Source organism: Cryptococcus neoformans, chromosome 6 (assembly GCF_000149385.1).
Source record: "Cryptococcus neoformans var. neoformans B-3501A chromosome 6, whole genome shotgun sequence".
In the NCBI taxonomy this organism is placed as follows: domain Eukaryota; kingdom Fungi; phylum Basidiomycota; class Tremellomycetes; order Tremellales; family Cryptococcaceae; genus Cryptococcus; species Cryptococcus deneoformans.
The window spans coordinates 415,001-438,268 of NC_009182.1; the positions used below are offsets into that span (position 1 = coordinate 415,001).

General features: G+C 50.4%; 10 protein-coding genes across 10 annotated transcripts in view; 6 read left to right on the top strand and 4 right to left on the bottom strand.

Annotated features, from left to right (window-relative positions):
- CNBF1360 (hypothetical protein) overlaps positions 1-379 on the top strand; it is a gene marked incomplete at both ends in the record, with an annotated part of 5,144 nt that extends 4,765 nt beyond the window's left edge. The window contains one exon of the mRNA XM_769879.1: positions 1-379. This exon is cut by the window's left edge and continues 2,189 nt beyond it. Within this exon, the coding sequence (XP_774972.1) occupies positions 1-379 (379 nt within the window).
- Positions 380-485: 106 nt separating this feature from the next.
- Positions 486-1,493, bottom strand: CNBF1370 (hypothetical protein; the record flags this gene model as incomplete). The annotated part of the gene is made up of 6 exons (XM_769880.1): positions 486-569; positions 615-704; positions 762-855; positions 917-1,222; positions 1,279-1,319; positions 1,389-1,493. The coding sequence occupies 6 exons, from the start codon at positions 1,491-1,493 to the stop codon at positions 486-488; spliced, it is 720 nt and encodes a 239-aa protein (XP_774973.1).
- A 1,135-nt stretch (positions 1,494-2,628) lies between these two features.
- CNBF1380 (hypothetical protein) lies at positions 2,629-3,729 on the top strand (the record flags this gene model as incomplete). The annotated part of the gene is made up of 7 exons (XM_769881.1): positions 2,629-2,674; positions 2,725-2,838; positions 2,903-2,932; positions 2,994-3,201; positions 3,256-3,407; positions 3,475-3,610; positions 3,684-3,729. 7 exons carry the CDS (start codon positions 2,629-2,631, stop codon positions 3,727-3,729), a joined length of 732 nt encoding a protein of 243 aa, XP_774974.1.
- A 926-nt stretch (positions 3,730-4,655) lies between these two features.
- CNBF1390 (hypothetical protein) lies at positions 4,656-7,228 on the bottom strand (the record flags this gene model as incomplete). The annotated part of the gene is made up of 5 exons (XM_769882.1): positions 4,656-4,774; positions 4,849-4,920; positions 4,969-5,061; positions 5,110-6,849; positions 6,988-7,228. 5 exons carry the CDS (start codon positions 7,226-7,228, stop codon positions 4,656-4,658), a joined length of 2,265 nt encoding a protein of 754 aa, XP_774975.1.
- Positions 7,229-7,514: 286 nt separating this feature from the next.
- On the top strand, positions 7,515-9,388 carry CNBF1400 (hypothetical protein; the record flags this gene model as incomplete). The annotated part of the gene is made up of 6 exons (XM_769883.1): positions 7,515-7,526; positions 7,577-7,874; positions 7,926-8,669; positions 8,722-8,929; positions 8,982-9,289; positions 9,354-9,388. 6 exons carry the CDS (start codon positions 7,515-7,517, stop codon positions 9,386-9,388), a joined length of 1,605 nt encoding a protein of 534 aa, XP_774976.1.
- Positions 9,389-10,044: 656 nt separating this feature from the next.
- Positions 10,045-11,351, bottom strand: CNBF1410 (hypothetical protein; the record flags this gene model as incomplete). The annotated part of the gene is made up of 7 exons (XM_769884.1): positions 10,045-10,203; positions 10,249-10,349; positions 10,399-10,491; positions 10,544-10,864; positions 10,917-11,093; positions 11,149-11,228; positions 11,284-11,351. The coding sequence occupies 7 exons, from the start codon at positions 11,349-11,351 to the stop codon at positions 10,045-10,047; spliced, it is 999 nt and encodes a 332-aa protein (XP_774977.1).
- Positions 11,352-11,640: 289 nt separating this feature from the next.
- On the top strand, positions 11,641-15,043 carry CNBF1420 (hypothetical protein; the record flags this gene model as incomplete). Its single annotated transcript, XM_769885.1, has 10 exons — positions 11,641-11,778; positions 11,823-12,618; positions 12,671-13,465; positions 13,522-13,584; positions 13,637-13,810; positions 13,866-13,896; positions 13,949-14,084; positions 14,140-14,493; positions 14,550-14,883; positions 14,934-15,043. The coding sequence occupies 10 exons, from the start codon at positions 11,641-11,643 to the stop codon at positions 15,041-15,043; spliced, it is 2,931 nt and encodes a 976-aa protein (XP_774978.1).
- Positions 15,044-15,804: 761 nt separating this feature from the next.
- CNBF1430 (hypothetical protein) lies at positions 15,805-20,373 on the bottom strand (the record flags this gene model as incomplete). The annotated part of the gene is made up of 6 exons (XM_769886.1): positions 15,805-16,806; positions 16,977-18,187; positions 18,296-19,394; positions 19,448-19,569; positions 19,638-19,994; positions 20,037-20,373. 6 exons carry the CDS (start codon positions 20,371-20,373, stop codon positions 15,805-15,807), a joined length of 4,128 nt encoding a protein of 1,375 aa, XP_774979.1.
- A 120-nt stretch (positions 20,374-20,493) lies between these two features.
- Positions 20,494-21,510, top strand: CNBF1440 (hypothetical protein; the record flags this gene model as incomplete). Its single annotated transcript, XM_769887.1, has 4 exons — positions 20,494-20,919; positions 20,968-21,137; positions 21,192-21,255; positions 21,316-21,510. The coding sequence occupies 4 exons, from the start codon at positions 20,494-20,496 to the stop codon at positions 21,508-21,510; spliced, it is 855 nt and encodes a 284-aa protein (XP_774980.1).
- A 347-nt stretch (positions 21,511-21,857) lies between these two features.
- Positions 21,858-22,721, top strand: CNBF1450 (hypothetical protein; the record flags this gene model as incomplete). Its single annotated transcript, XM_769888.1, has 1 exon — positions 21,858-22,721. One exon carries the CDS (start codon positions 21,858-21,860, stop codon positions 22,719-22,721), a length of 864 nt encoding a protein of 287 aa, XP_774981.1.
- Between the last annotated feature and the right edge of the window lie 547 nt (positions 22,722-23,268).

The window sequence follows — 23,268 nt, forward strand, 5'->3', positions numbered from 1 at the left end:
TGTCCAGGAGACTCTCTCTTCACTTGTTTCCTCATCCTCTCCGTCACTCTCTTTTCCCCGTCTTTTCAAACGACTTGTGGATGCTTCAACTACGACCACAAAACAGTCTAGCAAAGGAAGAGCGTATAGCGAGTTCAGAACAATTCTCATGGGGATGTTGGATTCTTACAGGGCGGAAGGAGAGATGTTAAATATGACCACAAAGTTGGTGGAGGCAGATCTGGGCGAAGTAACCGCCGAATTTGTCGAGAAAAGTATGCGAGGATGGAGAGCTGAAGGAGGACAATGCGGAGAATGTGGGAAAAATTTGAAAAAGGATCAGAGCTGGGTGGTTCTCGGGTCTGGCTCTGTCCTTCACAAGTCATGTTTCCAAGTGTGAAGACTTTGATTTTTGGGTATAGAATTTTTATAGGTAACCATGGTGCATATTTATATGTATATCTTTATATGATCATAAAAAATGCCCTCGATCTAGACATATGCCTCTATGGAGTTGAATCTAGGATGGCAATTATGTCGTCCCGACCCGATATTTGAGCGAGCATTGAAGGTGTCTGATCGTCCTGGTCCTAAGGCATCTGGTTAAAGAACGTCGCTCAACAACCACGGCTTACCTTCAGGCTCTTGTCTGCGCCAAGCTCCAACAGAAGCTTTGTCATTTCTGGGTATCCTCTGTCGGCAGCCAAATGCAGAGGTGTATATCCCTACCGATCGCCAAGATAAATGCATTGCCATTGCATGAGACACATCACCAGACTTACGAATTCATCTCTTGAGTTTATCAAACTTGAATCGCCTTCAGCCAATTCTTTTGCCGCCTGCAGGGAATCTGCGACAACGGCATCATGTATAGGGCTTGTTCCTCTGATAGTGACGCAACCTCAGCTCCATAGCTGGTCTGTGGATGTTCACTTACTCGTTATCCAACCCGTCTTCTCCCTGCATGACGCTGACTTTTCTCCATCCATCCTTTGCTCCCTCATTTCCGTCTTTTCCATCTTCACTTCCACTATCGCTCAATCTTTCAAGATCGATTTCGTTCTCTTCCTGAATGACACCGTCCCATCCAACTTGTTTTGCGATCTCAACATAACGGCCTTGGGCCATCGCTTTCGTTTGATTTGGGACCGAATTCAAATGAAGATATTTCCTTGAGACAGAATCCCAAGCATCATGCTTTGCGCGGTTGGTGGGGTAAAAAAGGGAGGGACGAGATGATGTTCTATTGTACCGTGAGTGCAATGTTACAGACTCTTTGATTAACTGGCTGAGACTTACGGTCCTGCTCCTGTGGTTATAAATTTGAAAAGACCATAAAGCTAGTATTAATGCTAGGAATCAATTAAACGGCCTTGAAATAAGGGACCATAAAGGGGCAAAGGATGTACCTCTAACTTGATCTCATTTGGAAGTCCAGCCGCTGCAGGTGTTGAAATCAGCCACGATGAGGCAGCTTCGAACTGGTCTTCCGAGGCGAAGCTTATTGTCGACATTCTGAATTGATGGGTAATTTACTCGACTGTGCCTCTGAATTTGGATAGTATTGTGAGTATTCAGGTGGTTAGGAATGTCTCATGACTGGCTGATGAGCATCGAGGATCCATTAGTGCGGCCGGGCGCCTCAAGTGCCGCAGACTGGAGCTCAAAAGTAGCCCGAGACACACCCTTCAAAAGAAATGATGACGTGGAAGAACAGTGAGTCATGGTTGTCTCTTAAGGCTCTAAGAAGAAGCTGAGAGCTTCTTCCGTCCGCTCTAGCCCCCGTATGACCTCCGTCCACTATGGGGCCCTTCATACGTCTACCAGTCCTACGATAACGACTAGTTGCCTTCTAGTCTGCCTTACACTTCAAGGATTTATCATTTCTCGCAGACTAGGAAACGGTTTATGAAAAGGACTCGCTTACTGTACTGGTACATGGTGTAATTTTCCACAAAGCGAACTTGGCGTGCGGTGCGCATTGATTGGATCCACCCTCATTCATACCTTCGACTATGGACGACAGAAGAACCATCATTGCGATGATCTAATTTGCTGTGATTTCCAAAATTCAATCATGCAACAAGATGAAACCACAGCTAAGCCGGATGCTGCACGATTCAGCATTCCCCTCATGCCTCTGAGTCCAGCTCTCCATTCATAATTATCCTACTCTTTGATAACATACAGAATCACAGATAGCCTTGAGGGTTACCTTGCCGTTTCCCACGATTAATGTTTCAGCTCGGGCAAACGATCTTGTATTCAACTCCTCATGGTCCCGCAAAGGATCGCATATGACTTTCGTTTTAATGAGGTCCGTCTTATTGTTCTAAGTTGATCACCATCATCCCGGGGGTGGCCTCCTTTCACGCCATCACAATTGACGACACATGATGAGAGCCTCATAGATAAGTTCCTTTGACCTTTTATACCGTCTGTGACAGTCGCTAAAGTGAGACAGGATGCGACGAAACCTATTGGACTGAGAACGTGGGAAACCCAACACAAGGGAAGGGAAACATCCAGAATTGCGTCGAGTCCACCAATTCATTAAGTATCTGGCTGCGTATAATGACTGTCTTTTCAATATCCAACTTTTACGCAGCTGCACTGCATTTTGATTCTTGAAGCAAGAAAGAAGGGAAAATGTTGTCTCTCATCAAAATCACATGTCTTACAGCTTTTCTGGTTTGTAAGTCACCAGAGCACGATGCCTCCCCCAGTTTATAACTTGTGATCCAGCCGAGCAGCTATGGGCTAAGCCACTGATGCTACCGACTCACATCTCAACCACGGCTTATGGTCCTGCTCTGTACGATCCTAGCACTGGGCCAACATGTGCCGATATCAAGCAGAGTTAGTCCATGTTGCTCTGATTCCCCCTTGGTTAAGATCCACTGATATCCTGATTTATTATCAGCTACTGCTCCTGATTGTTGGTTAGCATCAGGTAGGTCCTCAAATATTGTCATGGCATATAAGAGCTGGGTAAGCTTGCTCACTCACTTCAGTGATGTGTGCGCTTGCCAAATGTAATGGAGGATTCATAACGTCGCTCATTGTGGCTAAGACCCAAGTACACCCTGCAACCAGTTTGAGTGTAACAGGGGCAACATTTAAGATCTGGGATCCTGATACGTTGGTTGAGACTGACCAAGCAGTCGTCCTAGCCGACACTGTAACTGGAGACGGGAACGACGACTCCAGTATCTATGTCTGGTATGCTTGCAGATTGGTGTCCTAGTGGCAATGGGTGACAGTGCCTCTTGATAGGTGGCCGAGTGCTTTGCAAGCGGCCGTAAAGAAGCATGGAGGTTCTGGAATTACGGATGGAAAATTCGATATCAATGGTGGTTTCGGTTTCAAGGCCCTATCATACCTCACCGGCCTTGAAGCATCCTGCGACATGAATTCGTCTACTTGGTGTAAGCCACCACACAGAGTATCATTTGAACCCCGAATCTAATCTGACATACTTATTGTCTGAAACAGGGGGCAACCTAGTAGCGCACGTTGATAGTACGCCCATCGTTATATGTACAAATAGCGACACAGATGTTTTGGTCAATTCTCATTGCTACACTGCCATGACGATAATTGACAACGGTGACTCGGATGATACACGAACGTAAGTGTAGACGCCTATCGTTTTCCTTGTGGCAATGCCATAAATCGAGCGACACTAAAGTGGATCGATTTAGCGTGCAACTTCATAACCCTTGGGGAAACACCAAAAATTACAAGTAAGTACTTATATACACTTGTAAACCAGCCAAATTGAACGTAACCTATTACAGATTCAGCGATATCAAGGATGACGTTAGTTACCTTGCTCACCTCACACAGTGGAACGCGTACACTGGGTAGAAGCCTGTGTAGTAAATTGGAAACTCTTCTGTCTGCAACTGATTGTGTTACTCAATTATTCTCATTGTTGTATCATTATAAGCTGCTAGCCGCTACTTGTTAGATTGCAGTAACCGAATCCTTAGGAACTTCTTTCGATGTAGTGACAATGCGTGGACGGAAGGCAGAAGAAGCTATCATTATGTTGATATGGGAAAATAAAATACAACGTCAGAAAATGCTTCGACGACGAAGATTGTTGATCATGCATCGCCGTATGGAATCCCTATCTATCCTAGTCTAATTGCGTAAACTCCAAACTATATGCGGGCGTTGTTGGCCTCTAGGCCTGCGTGATGATAGGTTATGAGGATTTGAATGAAATTACGTACAGCAAACATAGCTCAAATTACCGCAAACAACACGGTGATGCATTTTGAACTTACAGCAAACGCGGGTCGAATTTACAGCAAAAACCTAACTCGCTCCGATTGAATTCCGCCATTATTTGTCCCGATCTAAGTGTGTTCATGTGTTGCTGCCCGTCCTATTTGCACCTTCGTTACTGTATTTCCCCTTCCTCAAACCCCACCAGAGTTGTACAGATGTAGTGCATCGGTAACTTCTGATGTGTGGTAATATAAAGGTCACATTAATAAATAAAGCCATTGACCAGCAGTTTCAAAATTCCCCATGTATACACGTGTAATGTTTTTGCCCTTCCCTATATAGCATTCACACCATATATCCCAATGCAAATAATACAACTGATCCTTCCAGTTTTCTATGCTTCTTCTTGACTTCCTGGTTTGCTTTTCCAAACCTCCTCACATCACTACACATTCGCTCTGTGCGTCGTGCCTTGTTGGCCTTGAACCCTTGCCCTTTGGGTTTTTCTGATTATTGAGTTCAGTGAGACGTTGCATTGCCCGTTTGTGTTGTTGAGCTAAACAGTGGACGTATCAGGAAAGTCCAGATTTTAACGCCATTAGGAAAAAAAAATTAAAAAAAATTACATACCCGCTGCGCGCATGTACCATCGTTTGGCAAGGTCCATATCTTGTTTGACTCCAATACCAATCTCAGTGTAGTCTACAAAACAAGTTAGGCATGGCTTGCGAGGTGAGACCATTGACTTACAGCCCACAGCATACTCCGCTTTTGCAAGACCCTTATTGGCAGCTTTTCGTCCCCATAGGTAGGCTTCGGTATCCGACTGTTTCAACACTCCCTCTACAAGCCTGTTAGCCACTATACGAGGGAGCGACAACTATCACTTACCACTACCCGTAAGATACCATCCACTCAGTGCCAGCTCCGCCTCACTATCGCCCTTCTCGGCCGCGCGAGTATACCATGCGATGCTTCTTCTCGGATCAATTGGACATCCAAGGTGTCCAAACTCATGACATTGCCCCAGTTTGAACTGCGCAGGCGGATAATTCAGCTGAGCAGCTTGAGTGAACAATTCCCTCGCCATGTTGGGGTCGTGCGGCAAGACACCTCCAACACCGTTGGGGCGTTCATGTAAGAGAGCGAGTTCATGTAAGGCGTGAGGGTTGTCTTCGTCCGCTTGGGATGCAGCACGCCTGAGCCATACAATAGCTTCACGAATATTCCGTGGCTGTGCGAGAAGACCACCGAGCAGGATCATACCCAGTTTGTACATTGCTGCCGTATCTCCCAAAGCTGCCGCCTTTCTGTAAAACAGCACCGCCCTTCCTGGATCCTTTCTGGTCCCCGCTCCGATCTCATTGCATACTGCGGATCGATACGTTGCGGCAGGATGATTGTGTTTGCTCGCCATCATGTAGAGGTAGTATGCCCTCTCGTGATCGACCGACAAACCCAGCTGACCAGTGCCGTACAAGTTGGCGAGGAAGAACTGAGCATCGGGATAGGGCTCTTTACCTTCTGCAAGTTTCTTGATGTTTCGCAAAGATTCTTGCAAAAGAGAGTCACGATATTTGCGACCCAGTTTTGGATCAGAATGACTGATCTCGTCGCCGAGTTTCTTGGCAGCTTCGATGAGGTATTTGGCAAACGCAAATTGAGCTTCAGGATCAGGGTCATCCTTCATACGTTTTCGATAGTCGTCCACGTATTGCTTGGTATAAGGCGGTTTATTCAGGTCTACTGCGGCTTGCGTGCCTCGTCGGCGGGTGGAAGAAGCGCCAACCTGCTCGGTTACACGAGGCATGACAGGGACTGGAGGCATTGATCGAGAAGAGGCGGTGGACATGTTGGTGGCTGCTGTGTTTGATCGTGCAAGGGAAGGAACCGACCGTTGTCGGGTGGGGACTGGCGTAAAGGATGATGTCGCATATGATGATTCGGAAGGTGGGGGTGGCACAGGCGGTAAACCGAGCACATCGTTCGCAGCCGAATAATAGGGATTTGAATAGTCGGTCTGAACAGGTGCAGCATAACCACCATATGCCTGCCCGGTCGGGTACTGCTGGCCTTGTCTAGCTCCCTGTCCATACGCTCCCATCCCAGAGTCTAAGCTGTAGACACTTGCTGTACCATCCATATCTGTCGGATAACCCCCTGTAACTGATCTTTGTCTGGGATACTGGTTGCGGGGATGATATTGTTGTGGGTGAGAGGGCGCTGTCTTGTGCCGCGCAACTGGATTTGCAGGGGCCCCGGGCACAGCGGGGATATTAGGGGTGATTTGCAGTTGATTGAAATCGATGCTGTTGGGATCGGATACCGGTCGGCGCCCGAGAGAGCTTCCAGAGAAGCAATTGCTTTGACTGGGAGGTGGTTCGTTGGAATGGCCGTGGTGGCTCGCAGGATAGGCAGAGTTGGGGAGACCGTAATCTACAGGAGCATAAGGAGCGTGTTCCAGAGAAGGAGTGCGGGTATGTAGTACGGGAGGCAGCTGTGATCGATTAGAGTGGTCGGACTCTGAGATTGTTGTTGGAGAGAGGGGGATTCCAGCGTTCTCTGAAGCCATCAGAGCCTGGTAAGAAGGCAAAGGAGGATCGTTTGGATCGATTTCTGGTTCTGGCACGGCTGAGTAGCGGGTCAGCATGTTACACGGTGAATTTGAAAGATGGTAGGAGCGCCGCAAGGCAGAGTTTAGAAGAGTGTTGCTTTGTGACTCGGCTTTCGCACACACACCTACACACGCAGAACGGACAAAACACTCACCGTCATTCCGGGAACTCCTGCTCCTCCCAGCAGTCTCACTTTCGTCCCCTGCATACATCTGATTCTGGCTGCTCGAGTTGGTCGGCAGGTAGCTGTCGTACGTAGCGGAGCGGCGCTGGGGCAGGGGGTTTGCCGACATGGCGGTATGTAAGTGATATGTGCGGGATGTGTTGTGGAGTTTGGTGAAAGCCCCGGACGCAGCATCGGGGACTCCTCCGGCCGCTCGTCTCATCTGTTTCATCTGTTTTAACAGTCCGCTCAGTTAGCGGAACCAATTCAACTCTAATAAGTTTACTTGCAGATCCTTATTTCACATCTAATCGGTGTTCCTAATCCACGCCCCCGTCGCGTTTTGTAATGCAGCCCGAATGTTTTCTAATGCTATTACAGAGGCAGCTCTAATGAGGCACAATTAGCCGATCAGCAAAAAAGTCGACCCACGAGTCGAACGAATGCGACGGACAACAACGGTGATATGCGGCTGTCATTATAACTGTTAACCTTCTATACAGCTACAAACTCGCAAAATGGACCCCTCAGTAAGCATTTCAACACCATTGCTGTTACGTGGATGCTTACTCTTCGTCAGGTTTCGAAGCCTACGCCCTCTCTTGAGGAGCTTACAAACCTCTTCGCCACGGCCTCCTCGTCTACCACCACTCTCACTTCTCGATCCGCCACCTTATTTCCCACTCCCAATGCCGAACCCTCAAAACCCGTCGAGCCCGCGAAGCCTAATCTCATTCCTATCTATGTTGAAATTCCTGCCGATTTGCTCACCCCCGTTTCGGCCTATTTGAAGATTGCAAAGGATGAAAAGTACAGCTACTTATTGGAGAGTGTTGTTGGTGGAGAAAGCTTGGCCAGATATAGTTTTGTCGGTTCTAGTGAGTCCATCAACGTAGTTTGCCAACCATTCAGACTGACATACTTGTAAGACCCTTTCAAAACCATCAAAACCGGCGCGGGAGAAGAAGTCGAGGGTGACCCCCTGGAAGCTTTGGAGAAGGAACTTGAGCCCTACAGATTCGCTAAGATCCCTGAAATCTCTGCCTTCACTGGAGGTGCCGTTGGTTTTATTACCTACGACGCTATCAACCACTTTGAACCCGTCACCACCCCCGCCACACCCCTTCACAACCCTATCCCTGGCATGCCTGAGGCTTGTTTCATGCTTTTCTCTACCAATATCATCTTTGACCACATCTACCAGACAGTCAAGATAGTGTCTCATGTCTACCTCCGCGACGGTACACCCGCTTCCCAAATCCCTTCTCTTTACGATGAAGCCTCAGCCAGAATTGAGAGTGTCCGACGTAAGCTCATGAACCCCGAAACCCCCATGCCTCACCAAGGGCCTATCACTCTTGGTAACCAGTCCGAGAGCAATGTTGGAAAGGCCGGATACGAAGGTTTCGTTACCAAGCTCAAGGAGCACATTGTTAAGGGCGATATCATCCAGGCTGTGCCCTCGCAAAGACTGACTAGAGAGACTGCTTTGCATCCGTTCAATGTGTACAGGCACTTGAGAAGATTGAACCCCAGTCCTTACATGTTCTACTTGGACTGCGGAGATGTTCGATTAGTGGGCGCAAGTCCAGAGACGCTGTGTAAGGTCGAGGGAAGAAAAGTGTACAACCACGCTATTGCAGGTACTGTTAAACGAGGGAAGACCGCGGAGGGTATGTCCATTTCTTCAAGCGGTTGGATGTATAGGCTGACATTGTATTGTAGAGGACGCCGTCCTTGGTGCCGGACTTCTTGCCTCTGACAAGGACCGAGCGGAGCACATCATGCTTGTCGACCTTGCCAGAAACGATGTCAATAGAATTTGCAAGCCCGAGACCGTTAATGTTGACAACCTTATGCAAGTCGAAAAGTTCAGTCACGTTATACACTTGACAAGTCAGATCAGCGGTATGCTGAGGGATGACCAATCTAGGTAAGCTCTCAATCTGCTTGGACGAATTTGCAAGAAGACCGACATTACGCAGGTTCGACGCCTTCCGATCCATCTTCCCTGCCGGTACCGTCTCTGGCGCTCCCAAGATCAAGGCAGTCCAACTCATTTCTGGTCTTGAGAAGGAGCGACGTGGTGTCTACGCCGGTGCGGTTGGTCGATTCGACTTTGACAGGGACAATCTCGATACCTGTATCGCCATCCGAACAATGACATTTAAGGATGGAAAGGTGTTCTTGCAGGCAGGTGGAGGTATCGTCTTTGACAGTGTGGAAGAAGATGAGTTTGTGGAGACCATTAACAAGTTGGGGGCGAATGTCAAATGTATCGAAGAGGCTGAGAGTGAGTCGATTTTTATCTTTTTGCTTTGTTCCGGATTTATCGTGGTGCTGATCAGACGTTGCAGAGTACTACGCGAGGTTGCAAGGACAGAACGTGTAAAAAATTTTAGACAATATAGAAGCCCATGAACCTGTGCATTACTTATCTTCTCGATAAATTATATGATCGCTGATGTGTTTCAACGGACCATTAATGTTATTTAGATAACACCTGGATTTTTCATGTTCTATTTATCATTCGTGAGGGACCAAGGGATTATGGGATTACCGCTATTTGACCGATAATCGACATTGTAGCAGTACGATGTAGGAAGTACAATGCCGACCGAGGATGTTAGTGTCCGTGTCAAGGAGAGTGTTACCCGTCATTAAAAGATTGAGACCGCTCATTTGATCGGTGACTTGAGTGCAAATGTAACTCTTGTCTTGATTTGCAAACTTTTAGGATGGCCCAAGGTGTTTTCTCGACCTTTGCTTACAACGTCTTGTCCCTCTGTAGGTCTGAACGGATTTTGGTACTTCTGAAAAACTGCCTTGGTAATGACTCATGCATGTCTTTAGCATTTACATCATCTATAGTACATATTCCATACAATCTACCCAATCTTCGTTAAAGCTAGTAACTACTCTTTTCTTCATTACCTCCGCCTTCTCCCTCCCCCCATGTCGAAATTCATCTGTCGACCACCTCTCAATCCCATACTTGGGCCTCCCATGAACTCATCCTCCTTCTGACCGTAAACAAGGGAGTGTTTTTCAGCGTACTGTGACAGGTATCAGTTTTTTTGTTTTTTGTTTTTTGTTTTTTTTTGTTGCTAGAATGAGGTGTTGAAGAGCGTAACATACCTCGCTAAGGGCGTTGAGCTGCTTGGTCAGGGTTGTCAAATATGAACTAATCTGGACATCGCTGTATTCCTACGAAAGTGTTAGTTCCGTACAGGGTTAAAGAATAGGACATACAGTTATAAGTTCTTCTCGGAATTCGCCAGCATCCATAGTGGGAAGAGTTGCGACGAGAGATGAAATTCGGCGGAGAATTGAGTAATCAGGCTTGGCTGATTCTATAGGAAGTGAGCTCTTGCGTTGCAAAGGTTTGGCAAGTCATCTTACTGTTAACTACACCGGTGACGTATTTCAACAAAATCTCTATCCTGTCATACAGCATCTTGATAGCGTTTCTCTGGGTTGTGAGATGAGCAACCGCTACATCACAACACATCAGCAAGATTTTGAGCGATTCAGCAACAGGACGTACCAGTATCCTCCTCTCCCGCTCCGCCTTTGGCAACGCCATCTACAGCAATTCTTTCCGCTTCGCCAGTCTCGATGCCATATTCCAGCTCTACAAACTTTCCTTCCCCGGAGATTTCCCCTGTGGTGTCTGTGACAGTGGCAGATTCATATATCTTCAAGGGTAGAGCCTGAGTGCCCGAAGCAGGGTCGGGGTCGAATAAGAGGAAAATGGGTGTTTCAACCGACGAAGCGAATTGGGCATGGAGAGAAATGTCATCTGATGAAGGCTCCTTGCCGACAGAATACCACCCAATGACATCGAGTGTAGGAAATACCTGCTTGACTGTATATATGATGTCAACATGCAGATCCTTAGATTTGAGAATAAAACTCACATTGATCCTTTCGCGTTTCGAGGAAGTCAGTGTTGAGCACGTATTTGCCGCCCGAGGACCCGCTATCACTCATGTCTACATCCTCACCGCTCATCACAGAGGGATGGTAGATAAGCTCAAACGAGTTGACGATAGCAATCTCGCGGTTACTCTCAGTGCCGAGAAGCGCGCCGATCACTATTCAACGACAGTCAGTAGGCAGGAACTGATTTCTTGGCTAATGAGCCCGTACATTTAGGCACTTCAGATCCTGTAGAGGTGCATTGAGCCCGAGTATAGACGTCCGAAATGTTGAGAATAGCTAGAGGATGTCTGTTGAGATGGTTAAGATAAAATTAATTACTAGGCATGGGGGAAGTTCACGTACAATTTGATGTTCACACCAGATGTAGCACCGGATTGCATCACATGCGGGCTGGAGGAGGGGCCGGACATGGTATGATACACTTGCCCAACTGCAATTTGTGTTGTTATTCAAGAAATGAACGTCGGTTTATTGTTCACCCGCCATCTATCTATCTTCGTCAGGAGCTCTTCTTGACTGCATCATGTCCTCTAATGAACTTCCACGTCATGATATGTCGATAGAAGGCGAGCTTTGCCACAACAAATAACGAATGCGCGAATCTGGACTCTTCGAAGCTCTGGTCATTTTACTACTTATCTCTTCGCGAACCCATCCAAGTTAAAACTTTAAAGCGAAGGGACTCCATGAGCTCCCAATATGTCTAGGGTAGCAAACGGAGCCATCCCCGATAGACCAAATCGCCCACTCGTCGTACGGTGCAGCTACGAAGGATCTTCTCGGCGCGTTAACTTCCCATCGGCTGCTACATGTCGGCTTGAGTCTTTACGGAATAGAGTAAGTCCCTATACATTAGAGACACCTCACTGAACCTCCTATAGGTTGAAGAATGCTTCTCGCTATCAGCAGCACCATACTCGCTGATATATACCGATGATGATGGGGAAGAATTCTCCATTCGAAACGAAAATGACCTTACCGAAGCCATCTCGTACTTCATATCTGGCGACGACGATGCTGCGACGTCGAATTATTCCGGATCAGTATCTGGTGTACTTCCATATTCTTTATCAACGTCGAAAATTACACTCCGGCTGGATGTTGTCGTCGAATATGACGGACCGAGTCTAAGTGATACTTCGTCAATTTCGAGTTTCCAGACAGGCTCGGGGTCTGAGCATGATTCGACATACCGATCGAGCGCATATGAGAGTAGTTATAGGGGAAGCATTTCAAGCATGATGCAAGAAGCCATTGAAGAGGAGTATACAGATGAAGAGGACCCGGAGAGGAGTACGGCTACACAATCAATCGCCGGCCGCATGAGTAGAATGAGCCTAGATGACGCCCGGTTGACGTCGAGCCAATATTCTGACTCGACTCCACGACGTATTTCTCAGAGAAATTACACTCCCTCGAATCACAGCGCTATACCAACACAGCCGCCTATCGCGCAACAATCTTTGACTGGACCAGACAGTGCTATTGCCCCTTCTCTCCTTACGCACTCAGAGTTGGGAACAAGGTGGTTAAGAGAACAGTCAAACCTGGCTGCTCGGAAAATTGGTCCCGGCACAAAATCAAGGAAATCGACAAGGTACGACAGCGATGATGAGAGTATGGCGAGCGACGATGAGCGGTCTGGGGATTTTGCTTTGGTTCGAGATGCTCGAGGCCGTGAGTACAGGGCCCGAATACACAACCTGAACAGCATTTTAATACATATTAGGTTACTATTACTCTTACCAAACTGATATTTCGTCCGCCACTGCATCTGATATTGATCTGACCGACAATGAGATCGCTTCACACCGCCACTCGGTCCGATCCTCTGTGCTATCGAACAGATCCCCTCCATCACCACCTCATGCGCACTTGCATGCTCCTTCCCCTCGTACCATCGAACCAGCAGGTCCACCCATCCTTGCTCCAGACTGCTCAGCATGCGGTGTACGTTTGGATTACCTCCGTTACGTATGTCAGACTTGTGGAGAAGGCGAAATGTGGATGGAAAATGCTCCAGGAAAAGCTGCATTTATGCCTCCCAAAGTGCCGAGCGATTCATCTCAGAGCGATGCGTCATCTGAGGCGACAGAATTTGCTGCGCGCGGCACTTCGAGCAGTGATTCAAGGACTGTGTATAACACCGCATCACGCAGTCGCAGTGGATCAATATCAACGAACGCTTCGCGCGGATCTGTCCAAGCTTTGGCTGGTAGCTCATCTTCGCCTACAAATGCCACCTATCATTTCGACTTTGGTTTCACCCCTCCACATTCGCCAATATCGGCGTTTGGGGGCAACACACCTTCTCTAGCTCGAGGTGATCAATCGCATCGAAAGACTGGATATGAACTCTGCGCTGGCTGCATCGAAATTCACGGGATACGGCACACGAAGGCAGCCGCGAGGACGGCTAAGAATGAGCTGAGGGGTACAGAGCGCAGAAGGAGAGAGAAGGCTGGAGAGATGAGGCACACATTCAAAGAGAGAATATGGGGACCGGAAGGCTGGGACGATGTTGGTGAGTGATTGCTACTTGGCAAAGTATAGGTTGAGCATGCTGAAAGAACATTTTAGAATATAACGAAGACTCGGAATGTACCATTTGCCTGACAGCATTATTCTCGAATCGTTTCAAGTGTAGGTGATTTAACATTTCTTTACGTTGACTTGACTAATCCATCCCCAATAGGTGTTTCATGTCCAAAATTCGATCTTTGTCGATCTTGCTACCAGAAAGTCGACGAGATCCACCCTGCACATGCTTTCCTTTCATTACCCGATAAGCCCCTTCTTCCGATAGAAACATCACGAAATGTCCTCAACGAGAATGGACAGCCAAACCCGGAAGTGGCGGGACCGCAATGTGACTATCTCTTATTCTGTAATGAATGAAGCGTTTTGCTAATGTTGTGTTTCAGTGGTTCGCCACCCGGGTGCCTTTTGTCACAAGTGAGTGCCGTCTATTGCCTTCACAAGAGAAACATGCGCTGATAAACCTTAGCTGTCTGCAAGATATCGTCGGGCCAAGGTTTCACTGCGCTGTGTGTCCTTCATGGGATCTTTGCATTCAGTGCGAAGGTATCCACATGGCTGGCGGAGATGGATCAGGCCACCTGTCTGATCATATCATGATGAAGGTGTGTGTTTTTGGCATTTTGGGTACATTGACGAAGAAGCTGACACAAATGTCAGATTCCCGTCCCCCTCCCGACATCAGAGGTAGAGGCTGTATCTCGGCGTGCACGCGACCGATGGTTCCAGCAAGATCGTACAGTAGCCACATCTGGGGGAGATCCGTTAACCTCTTCTCTATCACAGCCTTACCATTCTCGCTCCTCGTCTCCCATAGGGGATAATTCGACGCTATACGCGCCAACAGCAATAAGAGCTCGCGACACGTCTCCGTTACCACCTAGTCAGATCGTCAATGTCAGTCAAAGAGATGCGTTGGACCATGGGGTGAGATGCGGAAACTGTAATGAGTGGATTATGGGAAGGCGATATCAATGTGCAAATTGCCCGTCAGACCCTGTTGGATTTAATTTGGTGAGCAGTCTCCTCGATTCTTTGTCATGATGCGTCATTTAACTCGACACAATCAGTGCTCAATCTGCGAGCTCCGGTCATACAGAGTCCATGATCCTACTCATTTCTTTTTCAAGTTTGATCGACCAGTCCATATCCCAATTCGTTCCTATCGTCCTGTGCTGCCTCCCCTGTATCGCCATCCAGTGGGCAAAGTACCTGCTTCAGCCTTGGCCACCATCAACCCTCGAGATCCAACCGCTTACCTCAAGCACGTCATGCACAGAGACACGCTATGCGATGTCCATGGGGACCAGATCAGGGGCGTGTGGCTGAGATGTGCCCATTGTGCTGGGGGATTTGACATTTGTTTGGAAGCCGAGAGAATAGCTGATCATGACGCAACACATGGTGAGTAATTACTCTTCCATTTTATGGCATTCAGCCTGACGTTTGTCTAGTCTTCGTAGTCTTCAAAGCACGAGTAGATATGGCTGCTTTCCGCCAGTTGGCTGATTTGGCAGCAACCCATAGTAAACCGCTACTTAGACAATCTGTCTATGTCTCGTAAATCAATGTGTCATCTCTGTTGTACCGTTATCAGTTGTAGAGATTTCTTGATATTTTCCTCATGCATAGTCATTCTCGTAGAGTTTCAGCCATTTTCCAACCTTCAGTGCAACATGACGGTAGTGAATCGTTGCATTTCTCATTTTGGACTGAAATTATGTTGCATCATAATATTTTAAGGTTTTGAATAAAACATCAAAGCCTCTATAGTTTAGTTGGCTATAACACCCCACTAGTAATAAGTTGTCTACAACACGGCTAATGGGGAGGTCTGTCGTTCGAATCGGCATGGAGGCATTTCTTTTTTGTTTTGCTGCAAGACTTTTTTTTCATCTGGGCATTCTAGGGCGTCTTCCATTCTCCTTCCCCTTCCCGCTCTCATGCATCGGAAAAGGCGGCGGGATTCAGTGAATAACGTGGTTTGTTTCATGACAACTGTTTCCGTGCCATCTCACATTTATTGCTGCCGGACGAAAGCGGTTCTTTGTTGTATTATTATAACAATCATAAACTCAATCATACTGCACAGTACGTAGAATGCCATCAGGCATACGTAAAACCATATCTTTTTTGCGTGGCGTATATGATTACTTTTTGATAAGCCAGCGCAATTTAAACAATTAGCAGACGATGTTAATATATATCACAGATGAAACACCCCTCGTTTCTTCCCACTTTTAGTTTTTCTCTTTCACGTACAGATCCTCCCCGCTTGTCGTCGTTTTTCTTTTTCCCCATCTCTCTCGCTTAATGCAGATCTCATCACCACATCTTTCTCCCCATCCCCCCTCGCATCGTCCCTCTTCCATACCCTTGCTGACCTTGAGCTTGAGCTTGACCCTGTCCCAGCTGCCCCTGCCCACCCTGGTTTACAGCATGCCCATGCTGGACCTGTGGCGAGTACACTCCAATGCCACCATAATACCCCTGGCTCGACCCGTCCATACTCATCCTAAACCCTCCCGGCTGGGGCTGCAATCCGGACGACGTACCCTGGGCTTGGTGCGGGTGATGTCTATAGTCACCGTTTGTAGCTGCTTGTGCAAACCTGCCTTGGGGTCGGACTTGGGGTGAAGCGTGATTGTACGAAGGGGAGGGTGTGGGGGCGTAAGAATAGGCGACGTTGGGGTTGACGCGGCTGTACGGGGGGACGTTGGAGTATTGTTGGAATTTCTGCTGGCCTTGGTTGGCTTGGTGCTGGGCTTGGTGGGCGGCATGTTGAGGCTGGGCGGTGTAGCCATAACCGGGAGCGACGCCGAATCCTCCCCAGACACCTTGCTGGAAACCATTTACGCCGGCGACGCCCATCGCGTTGACCGCCTGTCGGCTGTACCCGCCCAAAGGCATGGTCATGCCCATGGACGGATCTCCGGGAGGGCTGGAAAGAGTGTGAGGTGAGCCAAAGTAGGGCGACTGTATTTGTGATTGGGATATAGAATGGGATTGAGAGGGGTGGCGGGTGAATGGAACGTTTGCGGCGCCGAGGTTGGGAGAGAACTGAGGAGCAGAAGAAGAAGAATGGCCATGGCTGGGGAAACCGCTCTTGAGGCCGGCAGATAAAGGCTGTGTGCTCTCGGTTGACGCGGGAGCGTTCAAAGTGGGGTACATGGGAGTATCACTAGTGGTTGCAGACGTGTCGGCGCCCCAAACCGACTTGATAGCGTCATGGGGTTGAGATGGGTATGCTAAAGATGTCTTTGACCATGGTGTCGAAGGACCATTGGATTTCGGTGACTGATGAGCCAGTGGGGGCGTTGTAGGTACCTTTGAGCTATATCAGCATACTTTACATCTTACAGATAGATAGGCGGACTTGCCTCTTTCTTGTCATCATTCTTCTCTCCCTTGGCTTCCTCCACACTTTCCAAACTCATCTTATTCACCTCTTCCAGCAAGCTATCTCCTTCCAACTCGCTCGAGACCATAAACCTCACACCTGGTTTCCCATCCTCACTCAAGACTGAAAAACTGCCATCCTTGCCGTCCCGCGGGGTAGAACCAGGGATCGAGCTGGTAGGGAGGGAGGAGAGTGAGATGTGAGGCGGAGGAGCGATGGCGAGACCGACACCTTGGAGAATAAATGTCGAAGGATCCTTTTCCGCTTGGGCGGCCGATTTGACGGGGGATTTGCGTCGTGGCGGAGGTTGTTGTTGTTGTTGTTGTTGTTGTTGAGTTGTTGACGATGTGGTAGCTGGAGGCACCGGCGGGAGAGCTTGAACGGGTTTCGTCGATGATCCTAGCAATTCTGCCTTTTCGACTCCCGTCCTCACCCCTTCTTCTTCCACACTCCCTCCAACGTCTTCCACCTTCCTTCTTTCCCGTTTTTCCTTGACCTCTCCATCCACACCTGTCGTCCTTTCCTTGACACGCTCCAACACTCTGGGCGAGATGGAAACCACGACTTGTCCAACCTTGGTCACCACCCTCGACTGGGGCAACAGCATCTTTGCTCTATCCAACACATCTTCGGCAGTCTCCTCACTCTCCAACGGGGGCTCAAACGTCCTCGCCCAACCTCTTGGCGCTTCAACACCCTTTTCCCATTGTTGTTGCTGGGAGGAGCTGATGGGAGGGAGGTCAAAGCACCGTGGACGAGGGAGGGATGACGGTTTGGGAAGACGAATGTTGTACGTCCGCCAGGCGGGGGGCGGGGAGCGTGGAGGTTGAGGACAAGTGATGTCAAAGAATTGCGGGGGTTCGTATTCTGCGGGTGCAGAAGAAACAGCAGCAGCAGCGGGTTTGGAAATGGGTGGCTGAGATGTCTGACTTGAGGCCCCGGTGGAGGAGGAGGTGTGTTTCAATGCGAGGTTGGTGGTAGTCGTTACGGGTCTAGTCTTTTCCTCTTTCACTTGTTCAGCTCTACTGGCCTTGAACGCTTGTTTCTCCTCCACCTCTTCCTTTACCGCCTGTACTTCCTTTACCGCCTCTTTTTCCCGCTCTTTTTCCAACTCCTTCTCCCGCACCTCCTTCTCCCTCGTCTGCTGCATTTCAAGCATAGCTGCTTTTACCCTCGCCAACATTCCATCAAACGATGAGGATGAGAGTGCGGGCTGTTGCGCTGTGGCTGTGGTTGCGGCTGTGGCAGACATGTGGGCGGTGGATGAGGAAGCAGTTGGCTGTTGGGCGGTTTCCGGTGATGATGAAGCTGCACCCAGACCGGCAGAGTCGTAAAGCGGTGACGTAATCTTCTCCTCTTCCTTTCCTTCCGCCGGCACCTGCGTTTCCTGAGACGACGGAAGAGGTTGTTGCGCACGGGCCCTCCAAGACGGTTCGCGCTCCGCCTTGGAAGGTTTCTCCATTTCAGACGAGGTGGGGCGTGGTATAAGGGGAGCGTCGCGAGGAGGACGTTGGGCGATGGTGAGTTGCGGGGCGGGTTCTGCCCATTTCACTTGCTTTTCTTTTGGTGGCGGTTGCGCGGCGGTGGCGGCGGGGGCGGCAGAGGCAGAAATGGATGATTCAGGCTTATTGGCATTTTGCGATTCAGATTCCGCCTTTAGCTTTTCCTCCAACGCCTTGGCCTTCATCCTCGCCCGTTCTTTCGCGGCTTCACGTTCCTTTTCCTCTTCCAACCTCCTCAAACGTGCCTTTTCTGCCGCAGTATGCATCTCGAGCGATTGCGGATCAGGGTCGGTCGATGTTGTGGACGCGGGAGGAAGAGGTGCGGCTGTGGATGGGCCATGGGGGTGGGGATGCGTGTATGTAGACTGAGGTGGTTGACCGGCATTGAACGATCTTCGTCCTGGCTGTACACTTGTGCCCGAGCCTACCACACGTTCACGCACATCGCTCCTACTCTCCCATGGCTGTCTCTGTTCACCCATCCCTCCCCCGGCGCCTGAAGACGGTGTCGGCCGACTACTCCCCCCCCACGCTGGACGGGCGGCCGCAGAGGATCGCCAAGATCCAGAGGCCGTGCCTGTGCCTGCTGTACCTGCGCTCGGGCCTTCGGTAGCAGAAGAAGGATCGGCAGCGGAAAGGTGAGGTGGTAAGCTCCTCGCTCCCAAGCCTGATGCCGGCGCCGGTGCGGCCGCATGGCCCATATCCCCAGTGTCTCGTCCGAGCAGCCTGGGTCCCCATGCTCTGTCCCTATCACTACTCCTTCCTGGATCTAATCTCGTTTGTTCGGGTCGGCTCTCCAGTCGGTTGGAAGAGGCGTTGAACAATACCCTTTCGTCGTTGGATCTGCCATCGTCTCCGCTACGCCGCGGCCATGAACGGTCGAAATCTTCGGCAAAACGGTCTGATTTGGGAACGGACTGTTCGTCTGCGGATGGGAGTTGAGCTGGTTGCGGGGGAGGAGAAGTGTGAGGCACATCGGGGAAATCAATCATGTCGTCTTCTTCATCTTCCTCCTGTAAATGCCTACATTAGCACGAATGTAAAGATATAAAGAGATCGGACTGACGTCCCAGCGGTGCGAATGGGGTTCAAGACGGGTGAACGTATCGAGTTCTTGGATGATGGCCTGGTTGTGCGCTGCTTGGACTTGGGCAGCAAGAGCGGCTGCTTGGGCCGCTGCTTTTTGTCCTATGTGTCAAGTGGTTTTAGCGGTGTCGCGCGCGCGCGCGCGCGAGGAAAAAAGATGCGGGACATACCGTCGGCAGCTTCCTTGGCCGTCGGGAACTCTGTCGTCATGCCCGATCTCGATCCTAATCCGCCCATTCTCCATACATTTCTCCCGGCAGTACCCGTGCCCAGGCTGGGTCCAGACAGGGACGCAGCGGCGCTTGTCGGTATGCTGGCGCTTATTCCCGGGCGTGTGGGTGCGGGCTGGTGGAGGGTGCTGGGCGCGGGAGACGGCGTGGGGACTGCGGGTTTGGCCCATGGAGATGAATGTGTAGACGACGGCGGCGGATTGGGTGATGCAGACGGTTTTGAGATAGGCATCGTGTGCAGTTTGGTGGAGAGCTGTCTTGATGTCGAGGGAATGGGCACAGGGGAAGCTTGGCGTCCTGCAGACGGTGATGAGCACGAGTGGTTTATGACTGGCTTACCATTTTGCTGTTTCTGCGGGCCCGGCGTGGGTGCGGGCGTGGTGGTCTTTGATAGGAACTTTTGGTTTACATTGAGAGAGGTGAACAGCTTCTTCTTCGGGGGTGCGGGAGGGTTACTGTCCTTGGGCGTGGGTGGATTCTCCTGGGCGTGTGGATTCTCCTGGGCGTGTGGCTCCTGGGCGTGTGGCTCCTGGGCGTGTGGCTTCTCCTGGGCGTGTGGCGGCTGCTGCTCGATGTGCTGCGGCTGCTGGTCGACGTCGCTGCCCGCCTCGCCCGCCTCGCCCGCCTCGCCCGCCGTCTCCTGTGCGGGTGGTGTGCCATTCTCCTCGTCTGGCATGGTGCAACGTGGCTGTACAAGCATGAGCAGTCCCGCCATACATATCCCACATACACGCCGCCGGGCGTAACCCCGAAACGCCGGGGGTGGCACGCGCCGCCGCCCGCCATTGCGCCCGCTATGATTCGTCGCTGGCCCGCTCTCCTCTCTCCACGCACCACGATGGCCAGCCGCACGCCCCTCCTCGCCCTCCGCGCAGCCCGCACGGCCCGCCCAGCACGCGCCCCCGCACGCGCCCTCGCCCTCTCCGCCCGCCGCCAGCAGGAGCCGTCGGTCTCGCCGTTCAAGGAGCCCGCAGGCGTGAACCCCGCAGAGAAACTCGCCCCCGCCCAGACGCCCCTCCACCAGTACGGCCAGTACCTCCTCGCCTCCCTCCCCAAATACGTCCAGCAGTTCTCCGTCTACAAGGACGAGCTCACCATCTACATCCCCCCCCAGGCCGTCCTCCCCGTCTTCACCTTTCTCCGCGACCACACCCAGTGCCAGTACAGGCAGATCGTCGACATCACCGCCGTCGACTTCCCCACCAAGCCCAACAGGTTTGAGGCGAGTCTTGGCCCATGCCGCAAAACGTGTATGCTGACCCCGCTCTAGGTCGTCTACCACCTCCTCTCCCACGCCCATCAGTCGCGCATCCGTGTCAAGACCTACGCCGACGAGGTCACCCCCGTTCCCTCTGTCGTTGGTTTGTTCAACGGCGCCAACTGGTACGAACGTGAGGTCTGGGATATGTACGGCATCTTCTTCGAGGGCCACCCCGATCTGTGCGTGTTTTTTTTTTTGTTTTTTGGCACAGGCAAAAGCTTACCCCGAGTCAGGCGACGTATCTTGACCGACTATGGATTCGAGGGCTTCCCTCTGCGGAAAGATTTCCCTCTTACCGTGCGTGCACTTTTCTTTTGCTTTTATCTATTCCACGCTCCGCTGACACTTACCCCACAGGGTTACACCGAGGTCAGATACGACGACGAAAAGAAGCGGGTCGTCTACGAACCCCTTCAACTCACCCAGGCGTTTAGAAACTTTAACGATGCCGCCTCGCCTTGGGAGCAGGTCGGCGGTGGTGACCCCGCGGCCAAGCCTCAAGAGTACAACATTCCCCCGCCCCCAGAGCCCAAGAAGGAGGAGAAGAAGTAGATTTAGACGAGTGGCATAGGGTGCCAGGGATGCATGGGTATTTTCTCGTCTATGGTAGATGACCGTTGGAGCGTTTTTGGCCAAGCTGGGATACAAGAGGTGAAACAAAAAGAGGTCCTTTGTGGCATGACGGTGTGGTAGTCGAGGCGGAGTGTATGTCGGCGGCAGTGATCCTTTGGTGAATTGGTTTCAGTGGTCGGTCAGCCGCAAGCTGGATGATAAGATCTCCCATCGCATTATCCATCTCATTATCCATCTCCTTCCCAAACATCTCCTCCCTTGCCTCATAACTTGAACCACTACCACAATTATCATCACTAACGACACTTTAAAAAACGACACTAACTATGCACCTACTAATCCTCCTTCTGCTCTTCCCACTCACTCTAGCCACATCACGCGCTACTCCTTCCTTCACCTTTACCTCTTTCCCCACACCCACACCCATCCAACTGGAAGAACGCTGTACCTCGGGCGGCTGCGGCGGTCCCGGCGACGAATCCACCCTCACCGCCGCCGTCGTCACCTCCACCATACTCTCCACCACCTCTGTCCCCTGCTACATCACCACCATCACCACCTCCTCCACCACACTCACCTCTACCATCTACTCTACCGAAACTATCACATCTACCAAAACGAGTAAGGGCACAGTGTACATCATCGAGTACTCGCCGACGCCCGTGGTGTACTCCACCCCGGTGGAGAGTGTGCTGCAGCTTACGGTAAGTTGGATGAGTTATTGGGTGGAGAGTGAGGGGAGTTACGGGAGTTATACCTCCCAGGGCGCGATGACAGGAGGGGGGAATGGTGGGAGTGAGGGGGGATGTGGAGCGTGTGAAGCGGCGAGTAAAAGTGTAGCTTTGAATGAGAGCGATAGGCCGGGATCGAGCTCGGGGGGGGACGATGGATGGTCTGCCGGTGGTGGGTCGACCGAGGTTTCGGACAGTGGAGATGCATGGACACACGTGAACGATGCAGTTGTTTCTGGGGTAGCGACAACCCACAGTGCTGCAGATGGGTCATCCACAGCAGTCGCTCCCACGGTTACGAGCATGGCAACCACAGCCGGTAGCAGTGGGCAAGGGTGGGTGAATTGGAGCGCGGAGAGGAGAAGGGTGGATATAAGTTCACAGAGGACAAAGATGGGCTGGGTGGGCAGTGTTGGGATGGGGTTGGTTGGGGTGAAAGTGATGATGGGTTTTTTGTAAAGCGTCAGTTTGTCGGTTATAGTCTGTTAATATGCCATTTCCATCTCTCTCCGCTTTCTGGGGGCTATTCTCCCGCATCATGCCGTAGCAACAAGTGTCGCCAATGATCATACATCCTTGATGAAACGAGTTCTCACTCTGCGACTAACTATCGAGTGACGAGGGCACGAAGAATGATAGATGTAGACACCATCACGTCTATCCCGTCGGTGGTGGTACAGTCGGACTGGATTGACTCGGTTAAAACAGACCTTGAAGGGATTATCAATATGCTCTTCATCTCGGTGGTCCAAGTTCATTCAAATCGCACACGGGAATCACACGATCAGAATGTATTGCAAAAAAATGAAAACACAGCAAGCCCTCATGGTGTAGTGGTAACACGAAGGTCTCATACGACGTTGACTTTCGCGGTTAACGGCAATCCTCAGCTCTGAGTTCGATTCTCAGTGAGGGCATTGGTTTTTTTTTTTTTTTTTTTGCTTTTTCCACATCTCATCTTTTATTGTCATATGCAAAAGCAAAATGTTGAAATGCTGCTTTGTAG